This window comes from Poecilia latipinna, unplaced genomic scaffold (genome assembly GCF_001443285.1).
Source record: "Poecilia latipinna isolate Pla-1442-1.1 unplaced genomic scaffold, P_latipinna-1.0 Scaffold307, whole genome shotgun sequence".
Classification (NCBI taxonomy): domain Eukaryota; kingdom Metazoa; phylum Chordata; class Actinopteri; order Cyprinodontiformes; family Poeciliidae; genus Poecilia; species Poecilia latipinna.
In genome coordinates this window covers 525,045-545,637 of record NW_015112923.1, presented here as the reverse complement: position 1 = coordinate 545,637, position 20,593 = coordinate 525,045, and the positions used below count along the sequence as shown (strand labels likewise).

Sequence of the window (20,593 nt, the reverse complement as noted above, 5' to 3'; positions counted from 1 at the left end):
CCTCCTCCCATTTGTCTTGAGCTGCTTTTAGACTCTACAAACTAGTGTGTTTCTCTCATTTATATGAAATGTCCTATACAAACTGATGTGATTAATTTAAAGTCTCTGAGGACATGAACTGCAGTCGATTTTTTTTCTCAAAGATATGTCATTTATTCACTGTAGGTAGGTTTCCAGCTCTAACATCTTTGCTTTTGTCTTTCATTTCTACATTTTTCATATTTGTTATTTTCAGTCCATGTGAAAAAGGAACAAAGCTTTAAAGACCTCCAGAAACCCTGCAGACAATGAAAAAGTTCATGTCAAGTGACCAGAAGTAATTAGTATAAGGAAGTAAGGACCTTCTGCAAAGTATTTTAACTGTATGGTTAAAATGAATTAAAAACACCACCACAATTAACTCTTAGTTTATGATAAAACAACAGCAAGCATTCACCTGTTTCAGCTCTTGAACCTCATCCCGCAGGGCGTAAACCACATCCACCAAACTCCTTCAACGAGATCAGATTCACACAGGCAGTTACATAAACCAGTATAAGTGACAATGAATGCTTAATTTAGGTTTGTACAAAAGGGTCCATGCACTTTCAGGTAGTTAGTTTTGTTGTTTGAAATGAAAAATGAGAAAACGGAAATCTTTAAACTAAAATTGGAAATCGGATAATGGCGCGTTATCCGATTTCCGATTTAGTGCACAAAACGAAAATGGAAAAAATGGATAACGAGCGCTCAATTTCGATTTTTATGACAAGCGCACTGTCCCGGAAGTTCTCTCTGTCCGGCTTTCACAGGAGCCGTATCACACATAGACATTATACAGGCTGTAGACAGACAAGGTAGTAGTATTTTCTGCCAACCGCAAGTCAGTTTAAGTAATGCTCCTCATCACTTCCACCTCTTCTTAATGGCAATAAAGAGTTCATTGAACTGCTGGTGTGAAGTCAGCTTTAATGCAAATATTTAAAGTTGCTCTTGTTACAACTCCACCTTTGTTCCTATTGACGCCAACAACACCGTCAAACTAAAATACAACATAAACTTAAGTGAGATGGTGTCATGAATACAATAACGACATAAAAAATGATATAAAACATATAAACATACCTCGCTGGCTGACCCTTCTGTTCGAGGTCTAATGCGGTTATTAAATGAATTCTTAAACTTAAATTACTTTTTACAGCCACTTGCTAACGTAATGCTTTCATACCACGTGCATCTTCTTTTCTGGATTCAACTTCCTACATAAGCCTTTCAAAATATGAATCGTAATAACAAAAAATGTGCAGCATAAGACAAAATAAAACATGTAAACTAAAACTATGGCAGTAAAACTCATGTGACAAATAAATAATACCGGACATCTGGTCACCGAGAAAAATGGTTAGCCTGAGTTTTTAATTTAGTTTTTATTATTATTTTTGAAAGGCCACAGCACAGTGGCGTGGCTTTCCACACCATCTTGCAGCCATACCTGTCTCGTCTCTGGACCAGCAAGATGGCCTCCATTGCACTGAGCCACCAGCAGCGATAAATAGAGGTAAGTACAGTATTAATTTGTCACAGAAAGTTGTTTTAAGATGTTTTAGGTTAGAAAGTAGCCCTCATCGCGTCATTTACGCTCTTAGTTTATGCAATTTCTTTTAAATGTTCTCCGGAGTTTTCAGAGCAGCGTAGCTCCGCTAACGGGGCCAGGCGGCTCCAGGCTCAGCGGGTGGATGGAGTGTGTTTTCCTCGTTAATTTCGGCAAGTCAGCCTGTCGTTTTCCGCTGCTTGTTATCTGACCGTAGCGGCTTAAAGTGTGATAGGAAGAGTTTAATGTGTTTCTGTATATACTGTATGATACGCGTGTCAAAATATAATATTCCTCTGGAGAGTTTGATACTTCTGAAGATATTAGTATCTTCTAAACCTTGACACAGTGTTCTCTTCCAATACCAGTTACTAGTATTCCCTTCCTCTGATTTTTTTTTTTTTTTTTTGTAGTTTGTAAATTAATATTTGTGTGCGTCTGAAATATATTCTTCCCTTCGATTGGCTTCTTACGTGCAGAGTGAACTTTTTTAAATATTTATTTTTTATCGTTTCATACAGGCAGCTCTTCAGGAGGAGCTCCAGGTTTGGATGCAGCTTCCCAGAATCTCCCATTTACCGTCTCCTCATCTTTTATATACTTAAATTATAGGAATATTTTTTCATGATTCCCCGAACATTGGCTAAATATTTGCTTGTATGTTATTGTAATAAATACATTTTTATGAGTACATTTTGTCCCTGTTTATTTTGAAAATTATGAGTTCAAAGCTCTGACTACATATAGATTGGTACAAATTAAATATGAAATAATTTATTTTAATACTTCTTGCTTATAATCCAGAGCTAAGGAATAATGGAAAGCATCAACTTTAAACCAGAGCAGATTAAAGGTTGGTAAAAAAAAAAAAAAATGGGCGGACTGGCCCTTTAGCCATTTACTGAATGTTAGCTGCATTTAGAAGCCATTAGCTTCATAAACAAAACAAAGTCAGCGTGTAAGACTTTCTGTGTGAAGGTATGATCAAATTAATTGCATGCCGCTATGGAAGAGATTACAAAAACCTGTCAAAAAATGAAAAAAAGGAACTCAAAATTGAGCACTCATACGTTTTTTCCCCATTTTCTTTTTGTGCACTAAATAGGATTTTGGTTAAATAAACTAGTATTTTTGTTTTTTTTTCATTTTTCATTTCAAAAGGAAAAAAAAAAAAAAAACTGCCTGGAAATACACGGACCCAAAAGCAAGAGACTTAAGTCGGGCTGTACACAGATTTTACAAATCATGCCAAAAATACCAAAAACATTTGGTATTTTTCTATAACTAGTTTTCTTAGAGATAAAGTATGACAACCTTGAGTTTCCAGGACAGTTCTGGCCTAAACTGCGTTTAAGAATGATATAATTTTCTTTTAACCCTGGCCTATGTCAGGAAACAAGCCAGTTTAAGATGACTACAAATTGAGCTAGGAAATATCGAGCCTGAATTATGCTAGAAGATTGATGGATATATTTTGATCTGCTGTGAATTAAACAAATCCACAATAAATTAAATCATGCAAACACAATTTTTTTTGCTTTTCAAAATTCTTTAAGTTGTATTTTGGATCACTTGGCTAACTCGGAAAAAAAAAAAAGTGGGTGAAATACATCAGCAAATGCAGAAAATGATTTGGGCATTCAGGCCGAAGACGAAGACAAGTTCATGTAAACTTCTTACTGCCAGCCACCGTCAGTAACTCTTACTTCTCTTCCAGTGCACTTTGTCCATTGCGATTTGGATCGTCTAGAAAAACTTTGTCCTCACCAGGGATGATCACATGCAGCCCTGTTTCTGGTCGTGATCCTGGGTGAAAACAGAGAAGCAAACAACCTCTGGTACTTCACTATGTCTCATCTTGCACTAGTCAACAAGTAGTAGTGAAATACATTCAGTGTAAAGGCAGTGTGGACTTTATTGTAGGTACAGACAGGAGGTTAGTACTAGGTGAGTTAGTCACGACAGAAAAACAAGACTCGGAAGAAAGTAAAAGGCATGAAAAGTTAGCGAAAGCTTTCAGACACAATCAGATCGGCTCCACAAATCAACAGAACGACAGCTTCTATCAACTGATAGATTTATTAAAACTCATAATACAGCATTTGGGACTTTGAACACTTCAGCAGTGTAGAACAAATACACTGAAGGCTGCTTTAAAAAAAAAAAAAAACGAAAAAGGACACGGTCAGATGTGTGACTTGAATGCAACATTAGAGCAGACAGAGAACGATGTTGGTAAAGACAAAGTTTTTTTTTTTTTTTTCACCCTGTCTGTCCAAGAGTTTGACTTGTTAAACCACAGAATACACCTGTCACAAAGTTCAGCACATGATAGGACAGCCATATTCTTAGATCATTTTTTTTTTTCTGGCAGCAAGACAACTAGTATTTACAAAAAAAGGGGACATTATGTGCTCTTTATATGCCAAGTCCACTCTAACAGCATTCTGAAGTTGAAATAGATTAACTCCACCTTTGTTTCTTTTGTTTTGTTCCATTTGTTTTTTGTTTTTCTTTGTTGTTTTTTTGTCCTTCAACGTCATCCAACCACTGAAGGTGAGCATTTACACTACAAATGAGTATTCACTTTACAATTACACTGAATACTTAAATCTATCTTTAAGATTATATCATACAGAGTCTTGGTAGACACTAAAAAGTACAGAATTTCATTGAGTCCACACCACCGCTCCCGTTTGCCCATAACATGATTGTGCAAAATAATTAAAACATTTCAGTAGTAATTGTAAACTCTTGATACAAACCAAATGAAATGGGGAACAATATTCTTCCAGAGATTATTTTGTAAACATTGATATACAATTTTAAATCAACAGATAAGTGGGGGGGAAAAATACTAAAATGTGTACAAAATTATACATACTGTAAAGAAATAATTTTATAAACACTTGCAACATGGACCAATATATATATATATATATATATATATACATATATATATATATATATATATATTCCATACGTCATTCTTTTTACCCACTGTAAGAGGATGCAGAGTTGTACTTTTCATAACGATACTGGAAAAATACTTCTTCATAAAAATAGGTATTAATGTGAGAAAGAATGGGAAGCCTCACAAGCTGGCAACAGTAGGGAGAGTTGATTAGGCATCACCATAGGTGCTAGTTGACTTGATGATCTTGTTCTGACTGGTTTAAGCTATGTTTTTACTTTCATACTCAAAGTTATAAGGGTAATCTCAAACAACTGCATTTACAGACACCATCTATTATCAGCTACACCATCAATGACAAAAGAAAAGTTCAGTTCAAGCTTCACCTTTAGCTGCAAATACAAAATTTCAGTTTTATGGAATCACTGTCTCTAAAGCTCAGAGATTAAATTTCAGGATGTATTTGTGGTAATCAAAGGCAAAGTGTTGCAAAAGTTTTCATACCCCTTAAGCTTTTCCTCTTTTTTTTTCACTTTGCAACCATACATTTTACAATATTTTAACAAAACCTGTTCAGCTGCTTTAAATTAGTCAACCATCGAGATTTTACTTAATTTTGTTTCTTAAATACATTTTCTTTTTAAGATGGTAAAAGCCCAGCAATTAAATGGGCAGCATTATGTATTTTCCAGGCACATAGTGTAATTTTATAGCACAATCAAGGAACCATGTTTCCTTCAGTTGGTATTAAAGTGCTGTATATACCAAACATGATATAAAAAAAAAAAAAAAACTTTGGCACCATGAAATTGGCCTCCGTCTCTTTAAAAAGTTCCCACTCTTCCCAGCACTCCACTTTCAGCAAGTCTTCACAACATTTCTCCATTATGTCAATTTACCGTTCATAGACTGAGAAGTAGTTCGTATGATGCGCTCAGCAGATTAGCAGAGCCACCAGGTGTTTGCTAATGGCTGCCGCCGCTAGTCTGGATGAGCTGAGTGGGGGAAACGCAGGACTGGTGCTTTGTGGGGCAAAAGCTCGACTACAGATTGAATCTCCAAAGAGGAGATTTGGGTAAACTGGCAATGCTTTGTGAGAGCAAGTGCTTAGGCATCCCTGAATGGCTGCTATGGAGATTCATGGATTCTTTAAATATTCATGAAAGAAGCAAAGCAACACTCCATGTATGCTTTTGATGAGGGAATAACATTAGAAATTGATGTAAAGCTCAAAAAAGTTGATTCAACATAAAGCTGCCCATTTAAAGGGAATTTACAACTTGGTGATCCTTCAATGTTCCCATTGCAAAAATAATGCAGATTAACATCTCCTAGACCACTTTTTATGGTCGCTATATCATATTTATTTATTTATGCTGTTCTACTATCAATTGCAAAGTGAAAAAAAAATGCAGAAAAAGTTTGAAAGAGTATTCAAATCGTTGCAAACCAATCCTTAGTCTCAATGCACCTTAAATGCATCCAGACCATTATTCTGTTTTCCAAATGAGATCAAACTGTGCAGGACAGACGTCAGTGCCAGATCTCAGCAGGTCTCATTTCACTGATAATCAAGAAATTCACTGATCCCGAATTTAAGGATACCAATTTAAACTATGGGTCTTAGTGTTATAATGCACCATTCAGTTTAATATCCAGGATGTCCCTGAATACCCTGGTGGAAAGTGTCATAAAAGAAATGATAAGACCGAGTCATTGTTTTATGTTTGCCTACAGATTCAGTTGACAAAGTCTGCTTGTTCCTATAGTAGTTTTTGTTTGTTTTACATATATTTTTTATCCTCCCAAAAGGTTGAAACATTGGTTAAACATTGAATCATGAAAGACTAAATGTAAAATGTTAAGAATCTGAATTTGCACACTGCTTTATTCTGCAGACAGCAGAGGCATTTGTGCCTAACCACGTGTGTGTGTGTGTGTGTGCCTGTTTAGCAATCTGTGCTATGTTTGAGCATGCGTACCCCAAAAACCACATGCCGAAAAAGAACAAATTTATGGTAAATTGAAGACACTCATTCTTGAATTGCATCTGAATATCAGACAGGAAAAAACATAAGTCCCCCACCTGCCCCACTCATAAATCCCCCTCCCCTAAACTACATACCAAAATCCCCATCCTCTCCACTCAGAGTCCACCAGATTTATGGTCAAACAAGGAGAGTGGTCACATTCAAGATAAATTAACAAGAATTATTAGCTAACACTTACTGCATGACATCTACAGAAAGAGAGGAGGCACAAAAAAGGGAAAGGCAACAGGAAAAATGCTGAAAACATCAGACAAGCCGTCGAAAAAAATAAATTAAAGCAATAAATTACCCAAATCAACCAAAAAAATAAATAAATAAATAAAAAAAAAAATCTATTTTTTTTTTTTAATACATCTACGGTAAAAGAGGCAAGCGCACTATACGTTACATTATAGTACAGCCTGGCGGCGCTGTACATTCTCTAGTTCTGATGGGAGATGCAGCTCTTTCGGGGCACCGATCCCATCCTGTAACTGTGGCTGGTCCAGATGGAGTCGTAGTCAGAGTCCTCCGACAGGTCGGAGCTCAGTTCTGGCCGAGACACACTGCTGCGGCGGCCCGGCGAGTCCACGCAGGACTGGTCCATGTCGGCGAGCACGTGGTTGTGCATCAGGTCCGTGCCCTGCCATGCTGGTGGGGCCGGGGTCAGGGCGACGGTGGGACGAGGGGGGAGAAGATGTCGCAAAAAACGTGGAGAGGGAGGAAATGGGGAGTTGGAGGAAGGGGTTGTGGGCGGTGCACGCAATACGCAACAGATGAGAAAATCATAAAAGAAATGATAGATGTGTAAGGAGAGGATGGAAAAAAATCATAAAAGTATGAAATAAAAACAAATATGGAAAAAGGTACTCAAGGTAAATCAGAAAAATGTCGAACAGGAGGAAACGGGAAGGAAAGAGAGAGGAGATATTGTTAGAAGGAACAGTTTGGAATAGCAGCGGTAAGATAGGCACCGAGTAGAAAATACAGGTATGTTTCTACGAGGCATCGACCAGTTGACGCTATCAAAATACGTCGTAGTTTAAAAAAAATAAACAAATAACGGTTTCAAAATGCAAAAAACTTTGAAAACTATGATCGAGAAGCCACAAGAAACATATCTGTTGAGAAGTTTTCAGCCGCCTCACGTATAAAACAGAGCCCGGCTGCTTGTATTACTCCACAAAGATATGAACAGGAAGAAACAAGTTTGACGATTTGTACAGGTAGCGTGTGAAAGCCACAAGATACAGCTGCTGGTAAATGTACTTTCTGGCTTAAACCATGTATGAAAATCCTCACAATTGTATATAAATGTCAGATATTGTAGGTGTGATAATCAGTATATTATCTAGAAAAAGAGAACAGCATTTTTTTTTCCATCAAGTTTGATGAGTTTTTGTAAATTCATGTTTTGTTTTGTTTACTGTTGTTTAAATACTAAGAAAATTGGCAGTTTTTTTTTAAAGGTCATCGAACATCAAACTAACACACAAGTATGAAGCTTTCCTCCTTCCCTAAATTAACCTTTATATTATTTTCATTTGTCTTACTGGAGTTCAGAGTCTGCCTGGTTTTGGCGCTGGTGCAGTACGCCTCAATAACTTTCAGGATCTGGGCGTCTTCTTCCAGAGCGGCTGTACCTGAAAGGGTAAACAAACAATTTAATTAAAATGGATAGCCTTCATGTATAAAGCTAATATTAATACTGTTAGAGTATTAGATATCTAAGGGACCTAGTATTAAGAGTAGAGATCTAATACTACAATGAAATGGTGCTTGAATATTGAACACATACTCTTCCTTAGAGCAAATTCCTCTTCAGACTGTTTCCTCTCAGGTTTGCGTTTGGGAAGGAGTTTCTTCACACTCTTAGGACTTTTACTGAGATCCTGCAAATGGGAAGCCAAACAATTAATTTTTTCTCCAAAATTATAAAGCAAAAGACACAGTGCAATTATCTAAATAAAAAAACAATAAAAACAAGTATAAACAGCCCCTCACCTCTTTGTAGCAGAGTGCAGCGGAAGGCCGTAATGGCGGCGCGGGTCGCAGGCAGCTCAGGCTCCAGGGTTTGGGGGTGTTTGGTGGCTCCAGGGGGCCCCATGTCATTGTGCTGTGGGTCGTCCCATGAGAGGATGGGTGAGGCAGGGTGTGGTAGGTGGGAGCCACAGTCATGGCCCTGCTCTCAGCATGCCGGGACGGGGTGAGAGGATGAGATGGGAGCTAAGGAAAACAAACAAACAAAACCAATCTGTTACAAAATCATTTTGTTCCCATTCTCTGCTCAACGAAACACTTTAAATACTCTATAAACACAATGACCTCTCAATATATATCGGTTATTGAGAAGTCATAACCTCAATAACCGGTTATTGAGAAGTCATAACCTCAATAACCGGTTGAGGTTATTGAGGTTGAGGCCGACTGACAGATCAGTCGGCCTCTGATATGCAGATAATGACTCCTAAAGCTGATTTTATCAGTCGACTTCAACACATTCTGCCAAAAAAGTCGAAACCTATGCATTTTTATAACTTAAAATCAGTTTTTGTTTACTGATGTCATTCTAACGAGAGAAACAAACCACTTGCTAACGCCACGGCAGTCTGTTCACATGACCACTGCACATTATGTAAAGCCAACCGTTCACAACATATTGATTTGTAGGATCACAGTCAGTGTGAAACCAACATACATATAGTCATAGTGTTTAGGCCCCACACTGGGCTCAGATGAATGGAAAGGAAATAGGCTGTGTGTAATGATTAGCTCCTGACCGTGTGGCAGGGGACAGCGAGCGGTTTGTGGCTGGGGGCCGTGGCGGCGCTGTGCTTGATCTGTCTCGTCAGGTGCTCCACCCAGTCCTGAAGGTCCTGCTGGTTTGCACACACCACCTGGAGACGGTCGAACATGGTGCCTGCACGCAAAGGGAGGGCGCCGTTCGAAACACTTTCTGCGTGTTCATGAAGTTTTTGCTGCTTCTCGTGTGCCTTTACCGTTTAGCTCGAAGGCATTTTTATGGGCTTCACAGTCTTCTAGTTTGGTCACAATCATGCCAGTCAAAGGCAGCTTTCCCTGCAAAGACAAACCAATGGGAGAAACAAAAGAAATATAAGCTCTTGACCCTGATGGTTTGCAGGGTTGTATTGTGCTTTTTAAGCACAAATGAACTACAAAAGATACTTTCAGCTCACTATTATATATGATACAACTCATTATTGTTAGTAATGTCTTGTGATGGCATTTTATATACTACAGCAGAAACAAAGTAAACTAAACTATAACATTTTATTTTTTGAAATGTCTCCAATCCACACCCTAAACACCTGACTGGTCCGAGAACGAAACTCCAATTTAATAAAAAAAATAAAAAATAAAAAATCCCACAATTTCAATAATGCTGCATCAATTATAAGCAACCCTTTATTTCAATTATGCAGATCAAAAAGTCATTCATAATATAAGAATAATAAATAAATATTCATTATATTGAAACTTGATCTTGATCTTGGATCGTCATGCTCAAATTAAACGTTGAAACACAATATACAAAGAAAGTTCTAAAAAATATATTTTTTAAAAATGTCTAAGTGTTCTGGCATTCAGCAAATAGGAAATGTTGGTAATTATAACTAACCTAAAGCAAGAAAAGTTTGGTCTGATTTAACTCCATACAGGAAGAAAAAAAAAGTAAAGATTTTTAAAATGTGGGCTTTTATCAGATTGCACTTTATTACAAAACTGTGCAAACTGAATATCAAGCATTTGAAGGACTTTTCTAAACTTTTGGAAACGCTTAAAAATATGAAGGTCAAGTAATTCAAACTTTAATTTAATCCTTAAGAAATACATTTTCATTTAGGCATTCGGACGGACGTTCAGAGGTGGAAATCAAGGGATTTCTGACCTGGAATATGAAACCGCTCATCCTAGGGCTAGCAGACAGCATGAGGAGGACGTGAGGAAACAGCATGAGGTAGCGCTCATTCTTCTCCTGATCAAAATGAAAAAAAGGAGAGAGAGACAGAGAAGTATGGGTGGATGACAACTTCACAGTGGAGCTGAAAACCTGACAAGATACCAGACTTTTATTAAAGTGTCCAATTAAGCAAACAATTATGCAAAGGAAGGTGGACTACCTGAATAAAAACCATGCATGGACTGGAGGAAACAAATCAGCTGTGCAGAAATAACCAGGAGGGGGATCAACTTCTTGATGCCACCTAACAGTGGTCCCTCCATTTTTCTAATCGCCTTTGCCCCTTAGCACAAGGACCTCATCTCAGCAGTCAACCAAGAAACGGTAATCGGAAAAAAATATTACAACAGTCTTTGTGTTTTTCTAAAATAGTTGGTTGAAATAAAAACCGGGAATCCACTATTCAGAGAGAGACTTAGTCTTGTTTTTAAAAGTTAGGGGTGAGCTGATTTAATCAGACAACAACTGCTTCAGGTTGCTTCCAATTACCAGCCTTAACGCTCACCTCTGTGCCGTTTGAATAGTTGGTTTCAGGTTTGAGTTTTGATCAGAAAGTCTCTTTTGTCTCATGCTCAATCAGCTCTGACGCAGCTGATTGAGCTGCAGCTTAATGGGAGATATGGTGACAATCCTAATTTCAGACCAAAGCATCTCGTTGGCCAGAAATCACATTTTTTAGATGCCTCAACTGACCCACATATTTCTACTGCAGCCATTAGTCAGCCGTCATCCACAAAGATAGGCTGCCTCCACACCACACATTCATCACCTTAAACTGCAGTTATGCATAAAACCACAAATAAGACTCATTTCCATTCCTATGTAAAATACCAATTTTCCTAAATAACCATTTGCACATATAAATGTTGCATTTACTTAAATGCGTGTCAATAAAACCATTTCAGTAACTGGGACAAAAATGCAGGACTGAAAAAATAACGGGACAATATTTTACGTTTGTAGGAGGCGAAAAATACATCAGTCAATTATACAACTTAATATATAATTATGTTATATAATTATACTTTTTTATTTTTATTTTGTCAAGTGTAATGTTTGGGGTTTTCACCAGCTGTTCTCCATAGTTATAAAAGTTAACAGCAATAAACAGCAGCACTCTATGGAAAGAATCCGTTTCCCAGGTTAATTTGCGGAAGAAAAAAACCTCGGTAATGCTGCATAAATTTGTCTCGTATGCCCTCCATGCGAGACAAATGGTTCGCTTTAAAATTCACATCATGAATTTATATGAGCTAACACTTTCACAATGACATTTATTTGATTTTGCAGCTCTATTTCCTAATGTTTTCTGCATCACAGATGATGCACGTACCTCAGACATAGGACTCTGGACCAACACCTGGCTCATGTAGATCACCGAGCCCAACGTCTTGATGTCGTCTCCCTCCCACAGCCGGATGGTCTCTGTGAGAATCTGCAGCTCCAGCTCCTTTCGTTTTCGCACCTCCTGGCACTGAGCCTGGCAGGACGGGAACAGAAAACTACCTTAGCATCTGCCTTCAGCTCATTCTGCAGTTAGATGCGACATTCGAGAGGATGAGAAGTGCGCTGGGCTTACTGAAAGGTTCTTGAAAGAGCCCATGCACTTCAGAATATCTGGTCGGTCTGCATGATTCTCCTAAAACACCAGAGAAAATGTGTAGTTATCAAACATTTCAGGTCGTGTCACAACACACTCCAGGCCATAACACACACCTCCATGTGCCTCTCCAGCTCTTTGAGTAAGGTGGGGTATTTGTCGAGCCTCATGAATGGTTTACTGAGGCCAGTGGTCAGGGTGAGGATCCCAGGAGACACTGCACCGCGGCCCTCCATAAAGTCCCGAAGAGTTTCACTAAAGTTGGAGGAGAAACAGAAGGGATTTACTGTAAACTCACAATTCAACGTCAAAGAGCTGCTGATGTCTTTAATATTTTTCAACATTGAGCCAGAATGTTGCCAGACGTTTGAGTTAACATGTCAGTCTATAGTGAGTCAGAGTATTTTGCCAACAATGATCAACCGGAGGCCGAGTCAATGCTGATATCAGTTTTGTTGATTGAGTAAAACAGCTTATGGAGAAGTGGAGGGGAAATATGAAAACAGCTAAAATACCTCCACAAAATGCTATGAGATGATGGCATCAAAATGTTTCAAACTATGCTATTTTTCTATTTCGCTACTGATTATTGTGACACTTAATGTAATTTAAAAAATGACACATTCTACAGATTTTTCATTTACAATATAAGAAACACATTAAAAAATACAAATAAGCAAATAAATCAGTTCATTTTTTTAAATAATAAAAATATTTAATTGCCTAAAATGCAACAACATAGCATTCATATAATAAATCTGAACCGGGTGAAACTTAACCTGTGGCAACTGAGGAGTTTAGGCTAAAAACTATTTACAGAAAAAGGTGTCTTTATCTTAAATGCAAAATGTATATATTTTTTGTACAATTTTGACTTAATTACTGCTTTGAATATATTATTTTATCAGCAAATGGCTTTTTTCGAGTGTTTGCTCCAGTTAACGATTAATCAATTACTAAATTATTTCCATAATTGATTAATCACAATCACTCTGATTAATTGGTTCAGCCCTGCTGCTCAGTAGTTTAAGCTATGTGTGCTGCTTTTAAATATTAACTCTTTCTGACCATTTTTGTTCACTGAAACGTGGTAAACCTGCAGCGTGGAATGTTTTGATTATTAAATGTCCATTTACGGATCTGGTTGTGACTTGGAAGTCAGAATCAGAACCACGACTCAGGTATGCAATCGCCCTCTTGCTGGATAACGAACAGGAAAACAAACCGGATTTGCTAAATCAGGGTAGAAGCACTGTTCCCTTGAAGCAAGAACCCAACTCTCCTGACATGTGTGCCGTTGATTAATCTTTTGTGTGTCTAATAAGCAAGAAAAGAAATTAAGCAAAGAATGGATCAACGATGTAACAACAAGAATCAATTATTCAAAAAGCTGCCATGATCAGCATAAAGCTAAAAGCTTCTTCTCTAACCAAGATCACTTGTGACAGAACAAGTCAGTACATCCAATTAGAAACAAAACAATTTCCCATTCTATTTAGCTAAATACAGCAAGCAGCCAAACAATATTTTCAGACAGCATGCAACACAGAAAGCATGTTACACAACATTGTAACAAATCTCCAGGTAAAGCAGCACATTGGTGAGAACCTACCCATGTTGAGTAAGCACATTGACAGCAGAGGGATGGTTGGAACAGTAACCAACATAGAGCGCCTTCATCTGAGGCATGAGGTTCAGGAAAAAGCTGCCCACCCTTTGCTGGCTCTCTGGAAGCCTAACGAGAAGCAGACCACAGGCAGACCAAATATTATTAGCAGGTAAAATACACATGACTAAATGGAAAAAAAAAAAAAAGTAGAAATACAGAAAAATTGTTAGCAAAAAATGCTTTAAAATTATTCTATAATCAAAAAATGTATACAGTAGGATATTCTATAGTCTACAGTTTAATCTAGTGTTCATGCAGCACATGAATTACAACACTAGATGTCACTCTGTTTATTTCAACGCAACTTGAAGTGTTCAGCGCTGTGAGGGGAAGGGACTGACTTTGTAGACTCCTCCAGTGACTGGACCAGCATCTGCTGGAAGGTGCTGATCTCCTCCAGGTTCCCCAGAATCAGAGCTACGTCGGAGCTGCTCAGCCTGAGAGGAGGAGAGGAGGACATCACGCAACCCACGTCAAACAACGTCGGGGTGGCATTGCACAGATTCACCGAAATTAATCAAGTCGTACTTGTCAATGTTTTGAAGAGGTCGCAGGTAGTTTGTAAGGAGGCTTTGAAGGTCCTTAGAATACTCCGTCTCCGTCTCTAAGATGTTCTGCAACACCTGCAAAAAATCAAAAAAAATATATAGACATCAATGAAAAGTCAGTGTCCTTAAAGCTCAACATTTAGACAGTAAATATTTCAAAGTGAGACTAAAAAGGCATCCTTACCAGGTTGTAGTAAGTCTTGCTTATAACAGAAGTGTCGAAGCCTTTCGGTGGGCTCTTCAGGGTGCCAGACTTTGGGGACACTTGTTTATCTGTTGCCAGAAAGTAAAAGCAATTCATTATAATCACCTGAAGATGGCGGTATTGCATGAAACTGAATAATATATTCGCTGCAATATTTTCACATCCTCAAGCAGCAATCAACAGTCATTCTGTGAATGGTTTGGATCCAACGATGCAGACCAGGCGGTACTGGGTTAACAAGAATAAGTACAAAATCTGAGGGAAAATACCAATTATTTTCCCTTGTTCTCCCAAATAGAGGAAAGGCTTCAATAATCACAAACTGTTTTGAAAAATCTGTCATAAGTGCAGAATATTTTAGGACCATGATTTCACAAGCTTTTACACTGTGGTTTGTCTAATTCAAAAGTGGTCTTAATGTAAAAAATACATCAAATAAAAACAACTTTTTGTGAAATTAAAAAAAAAAAAAAAAATCACAAAAATATTTGATACTATTTTATATTTGGAAAATTGTATTAATTACAATTCACCCTCATTTTCCAGGTTCTCTTTCTTAATTTTTTATTTTCTAAATTCAATATTTTCAGCACCTCGAGTTTAAAATCAAACAAAGCAAAGACGCTGTTTATTTTTGGATTAGTGTTTCAGATTTTGAACCAGAGACGATCGATTAAAATACAGGAAGCATTTCAAAACAGAGTGATTCATATCCCGATCTTGCTGTTTAAAACAAACATGTTTTTTTTTTGTTTGTTTTTTTTTTTTAATAAACCAAGAAAATACAGAATTGAAAGTCATCTTTTTAAAAAAGACAATTGTGGGATCCTTCTGTGTTTAGGATCAACAATGCTTTTCATTTTATTACAAAAACATGCTTAGTTTATCATTGAACTAAAGACATTAAAAATTCCAAACTAAATTTTTATTGCTTTTTTTTTTTAATTGAAACTATTTTTAACTTCCCAGTTTTGTCCCATTATAGAAAGTTTAGCTGCTGTAGTCCATGCATACAAAGTTTCTGTACACTTGCAATAAGCGATCAGTGCATTTGGAATATGACAAACGTCCTATAACCAATTAAAAGAAGCAGGACAAATAATCAACACAGTCTGCATTACAAGACAGGAATTCATAAAAGGTCCCTTTTTGTGACTCAAGTGAAATAAAAACATGTCATGATTTGAGAATCAACAATGAATCCTTTTGTCTTCGTCTCATTTTACTCTGCATCTGCTGATAGTGGTAACACATGGCTTCACACCACAGCAGCTTATGAGTAATTGATGCATCGCTGCATTACTATCAGATTTGGATAACAACAACAACAACAAAGGCTGTTGTGATGTTTGTAACTCTGATAGGGACGTGACGCGGTTTATTCAGAACATTATTCACAAAGGCGTGAATAACAGACAGGAAACTGATTTACATCATAAAGAGACTGACAAAACTGAAGTCAATCTATTCACCCATCGTTGTTCGACTGCTTATCTGGGACCAGGTTGGTTCCAGATTGCAGCGACTTATTTGAAACTTCCTCAACAGGCGCCTGGACAAAGTTTATTCTCTTCTATTTGCACATGGATTGTTTTTTTGTTGTTTTTTTTTTCCACTCACTAAACTCGTGATCCCTTGTGAGGGTTGAATTATACGTCTTGTTCTAGTCCACATATGCTTGCTTCCTGACTTCTTCAGTTACAAGAGGACAGCTTTAACCATGAGCGTTCACACCCAACAATAAAATCCATCATAAATGAACCGATCTCTGTTTATCAAACAAACGCGGAGCTACAGCACATAGTCCACTGCTGCATGAGCAGAACATCAAAAAAGGAAATTAAATCTAATCTGCCCTGTGTGGATTGTGTTTGGAGTACTAGCAAATGCAGATAAGCATATCTCAGACCACTTTTGAAGAAGGCCTAAATGAAAACCCTCCTCATCGCCGTTTCGGTGCAATCACATGGTGCACAGGAGATGATGGAGCCAGGGGCTATAGACTCATTTCTTCTTTTCTGTTAATCATTTACCTTACACATTATAATGCACTCGTATTGTTGCTTTGTATGCAACTTTAATGATTTTATATAATGTTAGAACAGGTCTCTCTTGAAAACGACAATGCAAAATAGTAAAAACATTCAATATCTAAAGAAGCATTATTAGGAATTAATGCAAATTAAAATGTAGCTTGTTTGAACATAGTAAATGACAGAGTCAAACACATGTAAATAAATTACAATTGGCAAATTACATATGTTAGTTTGTGCGTGACATCATTATCAGAGTATTTTTAAGACTTTATTCAAAAAAGATGAAGAAGCTATAGAAAGATGTTGAGAATGTGAATTTCTAAATTTTTCGGAAGTGAACTATGATTTGGTTTCAACCTGTTTGAACGAAATGTTGAACCAGTTCTGCTGGACTTTGTTCTGCAGTAGATCAGCAGCAATGTTCCAGCATTGCAATTGACTCTCCTCCTGGTCCGATGTAAAATTTGTTTCACTCCAAATTAGAAGAAACCTTCAGCAATAGATCCCCGACTGCTAAACCCCAGTTTGCATTTGAACACTGCGTGGCAAAATATGAGCGTTCTGTCAGAATATAATTAAATTAACATCATAACAGGACATCCTAATTCTATTAGGCAGCAGGATCTGCACCTTGCCCATAATTTCCAATCAGGACATAATCATTAGCCCATATCTTTACGTCTGATCTTGTAGCACCTACCAGAGCCTTTGACTTCACGCACATAGTTGCTAGGAAACCACCCAGTCTTGCCGTTGAGTATCCCCTCCCACCAGCCGCCCTCCTCCTGACGGGTCACGCTGATGATGTCACCCTTGGTGAAGGTGAGCTCATCCTCGTTGGTTTGCTGGAAGTTGAAGCGAGCCTTCACCAGCAGCTGCTGTCCGCTGTTTTCCGACATGTCCTGAAGAAGTCCCAAATTAAAAATAAACACAGAGCTCGTGTGTACTTAAATCAAAAAATATGTATTATTTTACTTGTTAAAACAACTGTTTTGTTTAAACTCTGTATTAAGCTGAATATTAAACACCAAGTTATGAATTTTGATTTAAAAAAAAAAAAAAAAAAACTTTCCTTCGTGGTGTGCAAACCTTACCAGACTCCGAAACTGGTTCTGCAGCAACTTGGAGGATCGACCCAGTGAAGCCTGAGAGGACAGCGACTCGAACGACTTGATGCGATGGGCGGAAGAGTGTCGGGCGCACACTGAGTCACTCCCCACGCCGATATCTAGACAAATACGGCAGAGCATAAATAAAACAGAGCCGGTATCTGCAGTCAGCCCCCACGCACTGCTTTGCAGTTCTTTCATAAAAAACTGGCTGCTCTCTCCTCATGTGACTCGCGCGCACACACACACACTCACACACACGCACGCACGGTGCACATGTTTCAACCAACCTGCGGTGACTTTATTCAGGGCCACCAGACTGCTCAGCACCTTGGAGAAGTTCAGGCCCAGCAGAAGGTCACTGGCCTCGAACGGCTGTGGATAAGAGGACAAAACATGAACAAATTTAATTTGCCTTTGTAAAATAAGGCACCTCTGCACTGCAGCTGGAGTTTATTCATCACCTTTCACAGAAACAGAACAGAAACCATGAGTGCTCAAGCAAACCCATGCATTAATCTACAGCAGCTATAAAGAGGCACATTTAGCAGTGTTACTTTTTAACATGAATGAAAAGCATTTCCTGTATACACAAAAGGCTCATGTCATCAATCATGGCTGTATTCAAATACATTGTGGTTTAATATGTACAGGCTCATGTCAGATATCGCAACACAAACCTCGTAATGACACATTTTTTTTAAATGGAAACTGAAAGCAAGTCAGTTTCTAAACTTAAAGTGACCTTAAAGTTTACCTTACTCTTTACTATGAACTTTAGCAAAAAAATATAAAAAACGGTTATTTTCATAACTTGTTTATAATTTACAAATAAACACTTAAAAATGTTTATTTGGAATGAAAGCAAGTTTTCATCCCATTTCTCCTCATATTTTGTCACGATACAAACTCAAACATGAATATATTTCATTATGTTTCTATGTGACACTTCAACAAAAAAAAATAGAGCATAACTATGAAGCGGAAGGAAAATTATACAAAGTTTTCATATTTCCATATCATTTCTTCTCTGCCTCCCTGAGCTCTAACTCTTATACAACTCTCAACTTTACAGAACAGCTCAATCTGAACGGATGGAGACCACTGGTGAAGAGTCTTGATACAGCTTCTAAATTGGATTTAGGTCTGGACTTCGAGTCGATCTTTCCAACACATTGAAATATATATATTTTTTTTTTTTCAGATTGTCCTGCTTGAAGGTGATGAAGTCTTTGGCTGCTTCTAGCAGGTTTTCATCCTGAATTGCCTTATTTTTAGCTTCATACAATGAATCCTATTAACTCTGACTAGCTTTCATGTCTCCCTTGAAGAAAAACATCCCCCACATCCTGATGCTGCCAGAAAAATGTGTTGTTTCCAGTGTGATGTACCGTGATAAAAAAAAGGCTTGACATAAGAAACTGGAGAAAACAAAAACAGGCAAGAAACACCGCAGAGGTCAGATTTACAGTGACGAGGATCTAAGCCATAAACCAACCCAGTGTACCAACTAAATAGTCTGCTGAAAGGTGAATAACATGAAAGGGTTTCCACTGCAAACATTACCTTCCTACCACAATTGTTGAAAACAAAAGGTTCATAACAGATGTTTCTCTTTTCACTTTTTTTTTCTTTTTTTTTGCTTAGGATCATTGTTCTTCATTGCTAGCAGAACTCTGGAGAACTGGACTGCACTGAGGAGGTGATTCAGCCATTTGATCAAAGGGTGTGGTTGTTATTTATATTTCTTAAAGAGAAAGTAGAATGGGCTCAAATTGGAGCTTTATATCCAAGAGTTGCAGGACACCAGCCCTTGAGGACTGGGATTGCCCAACCCTGCTCTGTGCCATTTGTTTTATTGAAAAATAAAACTAGTTAAAATTAAAACCAGCAGGCCGTACCTCAACCAAAACCAGAAACGGGTCAGGAACCACATGCTTGATGCACTCGTATAAATAGCATAAACGACAAAAAAAGACAATTATAAGGAGAATCACGGTCCTCAGACAGAGAAAAAACATTACCAAGACAAGAACTGAAACTCACGTTTAGGTATGATATATCTAGATTAAAACATGAAAAGTGTAGCAAAAAGAAAAAAGACAGTAGTACTAAATGTGGAAATGTAACTAATATTTGCATGATATTCATCACGATTTTGTTCTTTCCTCCCAGTAAGGATGAATGGAGGTGATTGCATCTATGGTTGAGTGCATCTCTCTTCCTCTGTAACAATGTCATGTGATGAGTCGCTCTCACTTCACTGACCAAAAGAGAGTTGCGAGTCTCATTCATCTTACACTCAGACATTCTGAGGGGAATGCATCAGTGACTGTGTTTTAGTGGGAGTGTGTCGAGCATACGCAAGTGATGTATATATGTTTGTTCAAGAGCTGGATGACTTTTAGCCTTTATCTGAGTAAGAGAAGCCAAACCTAGGGATAGTGAGGCTCCCATTTTCAAGATGTTTTCAAAAAGCAGGCTCTTTTAATACAAATAAGACGGAGTATCAGTTCAAACTCCTTTTTAGAGATGCATCTAGAAATAAGATGGTGACAGAAATCACTAGATTTCCCCCCAGAAAAGCCCTGATTAGTGATTTTTTTTAGCCAGAAATTTTAAAAATGCATTTATTTGGGGGGTGGGGGGATGTCAATTTAGTGAATGCAACATATAAAACATGTCAATTTATTTCAGAGCTTTTAATTTCATAAAAACTTATACTATAATAGCAGGGAAGTGGTGTTAATGTAATTTACCAGGTTTGAAGGTGTTTCATGTTTTCAAAGAGTTTCAAACATTTTTGCTTAAAAAAAAAAAAAAAAAAAAAACAGGCCTGCTAGGCTGTTCCACAGATCAAAATCTTAAAAAAAAAAAAAAAAAAAAAAAAAGAAAAAAACCGCCGGGGGGGCTTCAAAAGTATCCACAGA

At 37.6% G+C, this 20,593-nt stretch overlaps 1 protein-coding gene across 2 annotated transcripts in view; it reads right to left on the bottom strand.

The window, feature by feature from the left end:
• Positions 1-388: 388 nt before the first annotated feature.
• Positions 389-20,593, bottom strand: part of arhgef7a (Rho guanine nucleotide exchange factor (GEF) 7a) — a 33,497-nt gene continuing 13,292 nt past the window's right edge. Inside the window, exons 3-20 of one of the 2 annotated variants that reach the window (XM_015034661.1) lie at positions 17,954-18,038; positions 17,649-17,782; positions 17,255-17,456; positions 14,498-14,586; positions 14,294-14,388; positions 14,107-14,202; positions 13,709-13,831; positions 12,213-12,351; positions 12,076-12,135; positions 11,830-11,976; positions 10,425-10,511; positions 9,514-9,592; positions 9,295-9,434; positions 8,519-8,740; positions 8,313-8,406; positions 8,068-8,157; positions 3,277-3,376; positions 389-491 (exon numbers count right to left, since the gene is read on the bottom strand). In XM_015034661.1, coding sequence (XP_014890147.1) covers positions 404-491; positions 3,277-3,376; positions 8,068-8,157; positions 8,313-8,406; positions 8,519-8,740; positions 9,295-9,434; positions 9,514-9,592; positions 10,425-10,511; positions 11,830-11,976; positions 12,076-12,135; positions 12,213-12,351; positions 13,709-13,831; positions 14,107-14,202; positions 14,294-14,388; positions 14,498-14,586; positions 17,255-17,456; positions 17,649-17,782; positions 17,954-18,038 — 2,070 coding nt within the window. In that variant the 3' untranslated portion in view covers positions 389-403. Of the gene's footprint in view, positions 492-3,276; positions 3,377-6,467; positions 7,166-8,067; positions 8,158-8,312; positions 8,407-8,518; positions 8,741-9,294; positions 9,435-9,513; positions 9,593-10,424; positions 10,512-11,829; positions 11,977-12,075; positions 12,136-12,212; positions 12,352-13,708; positions 13,832-14,106; positions 14,203-14,293; positions 14,389-14,497; positions 14,587-17,254; positions 17,457-17,648; positions 17,783-17,953; positions 18,039-20,593 lie in introns of those variants that run through there. The other variant, XM_015034660.1, reaches the window with a different exon arrangement.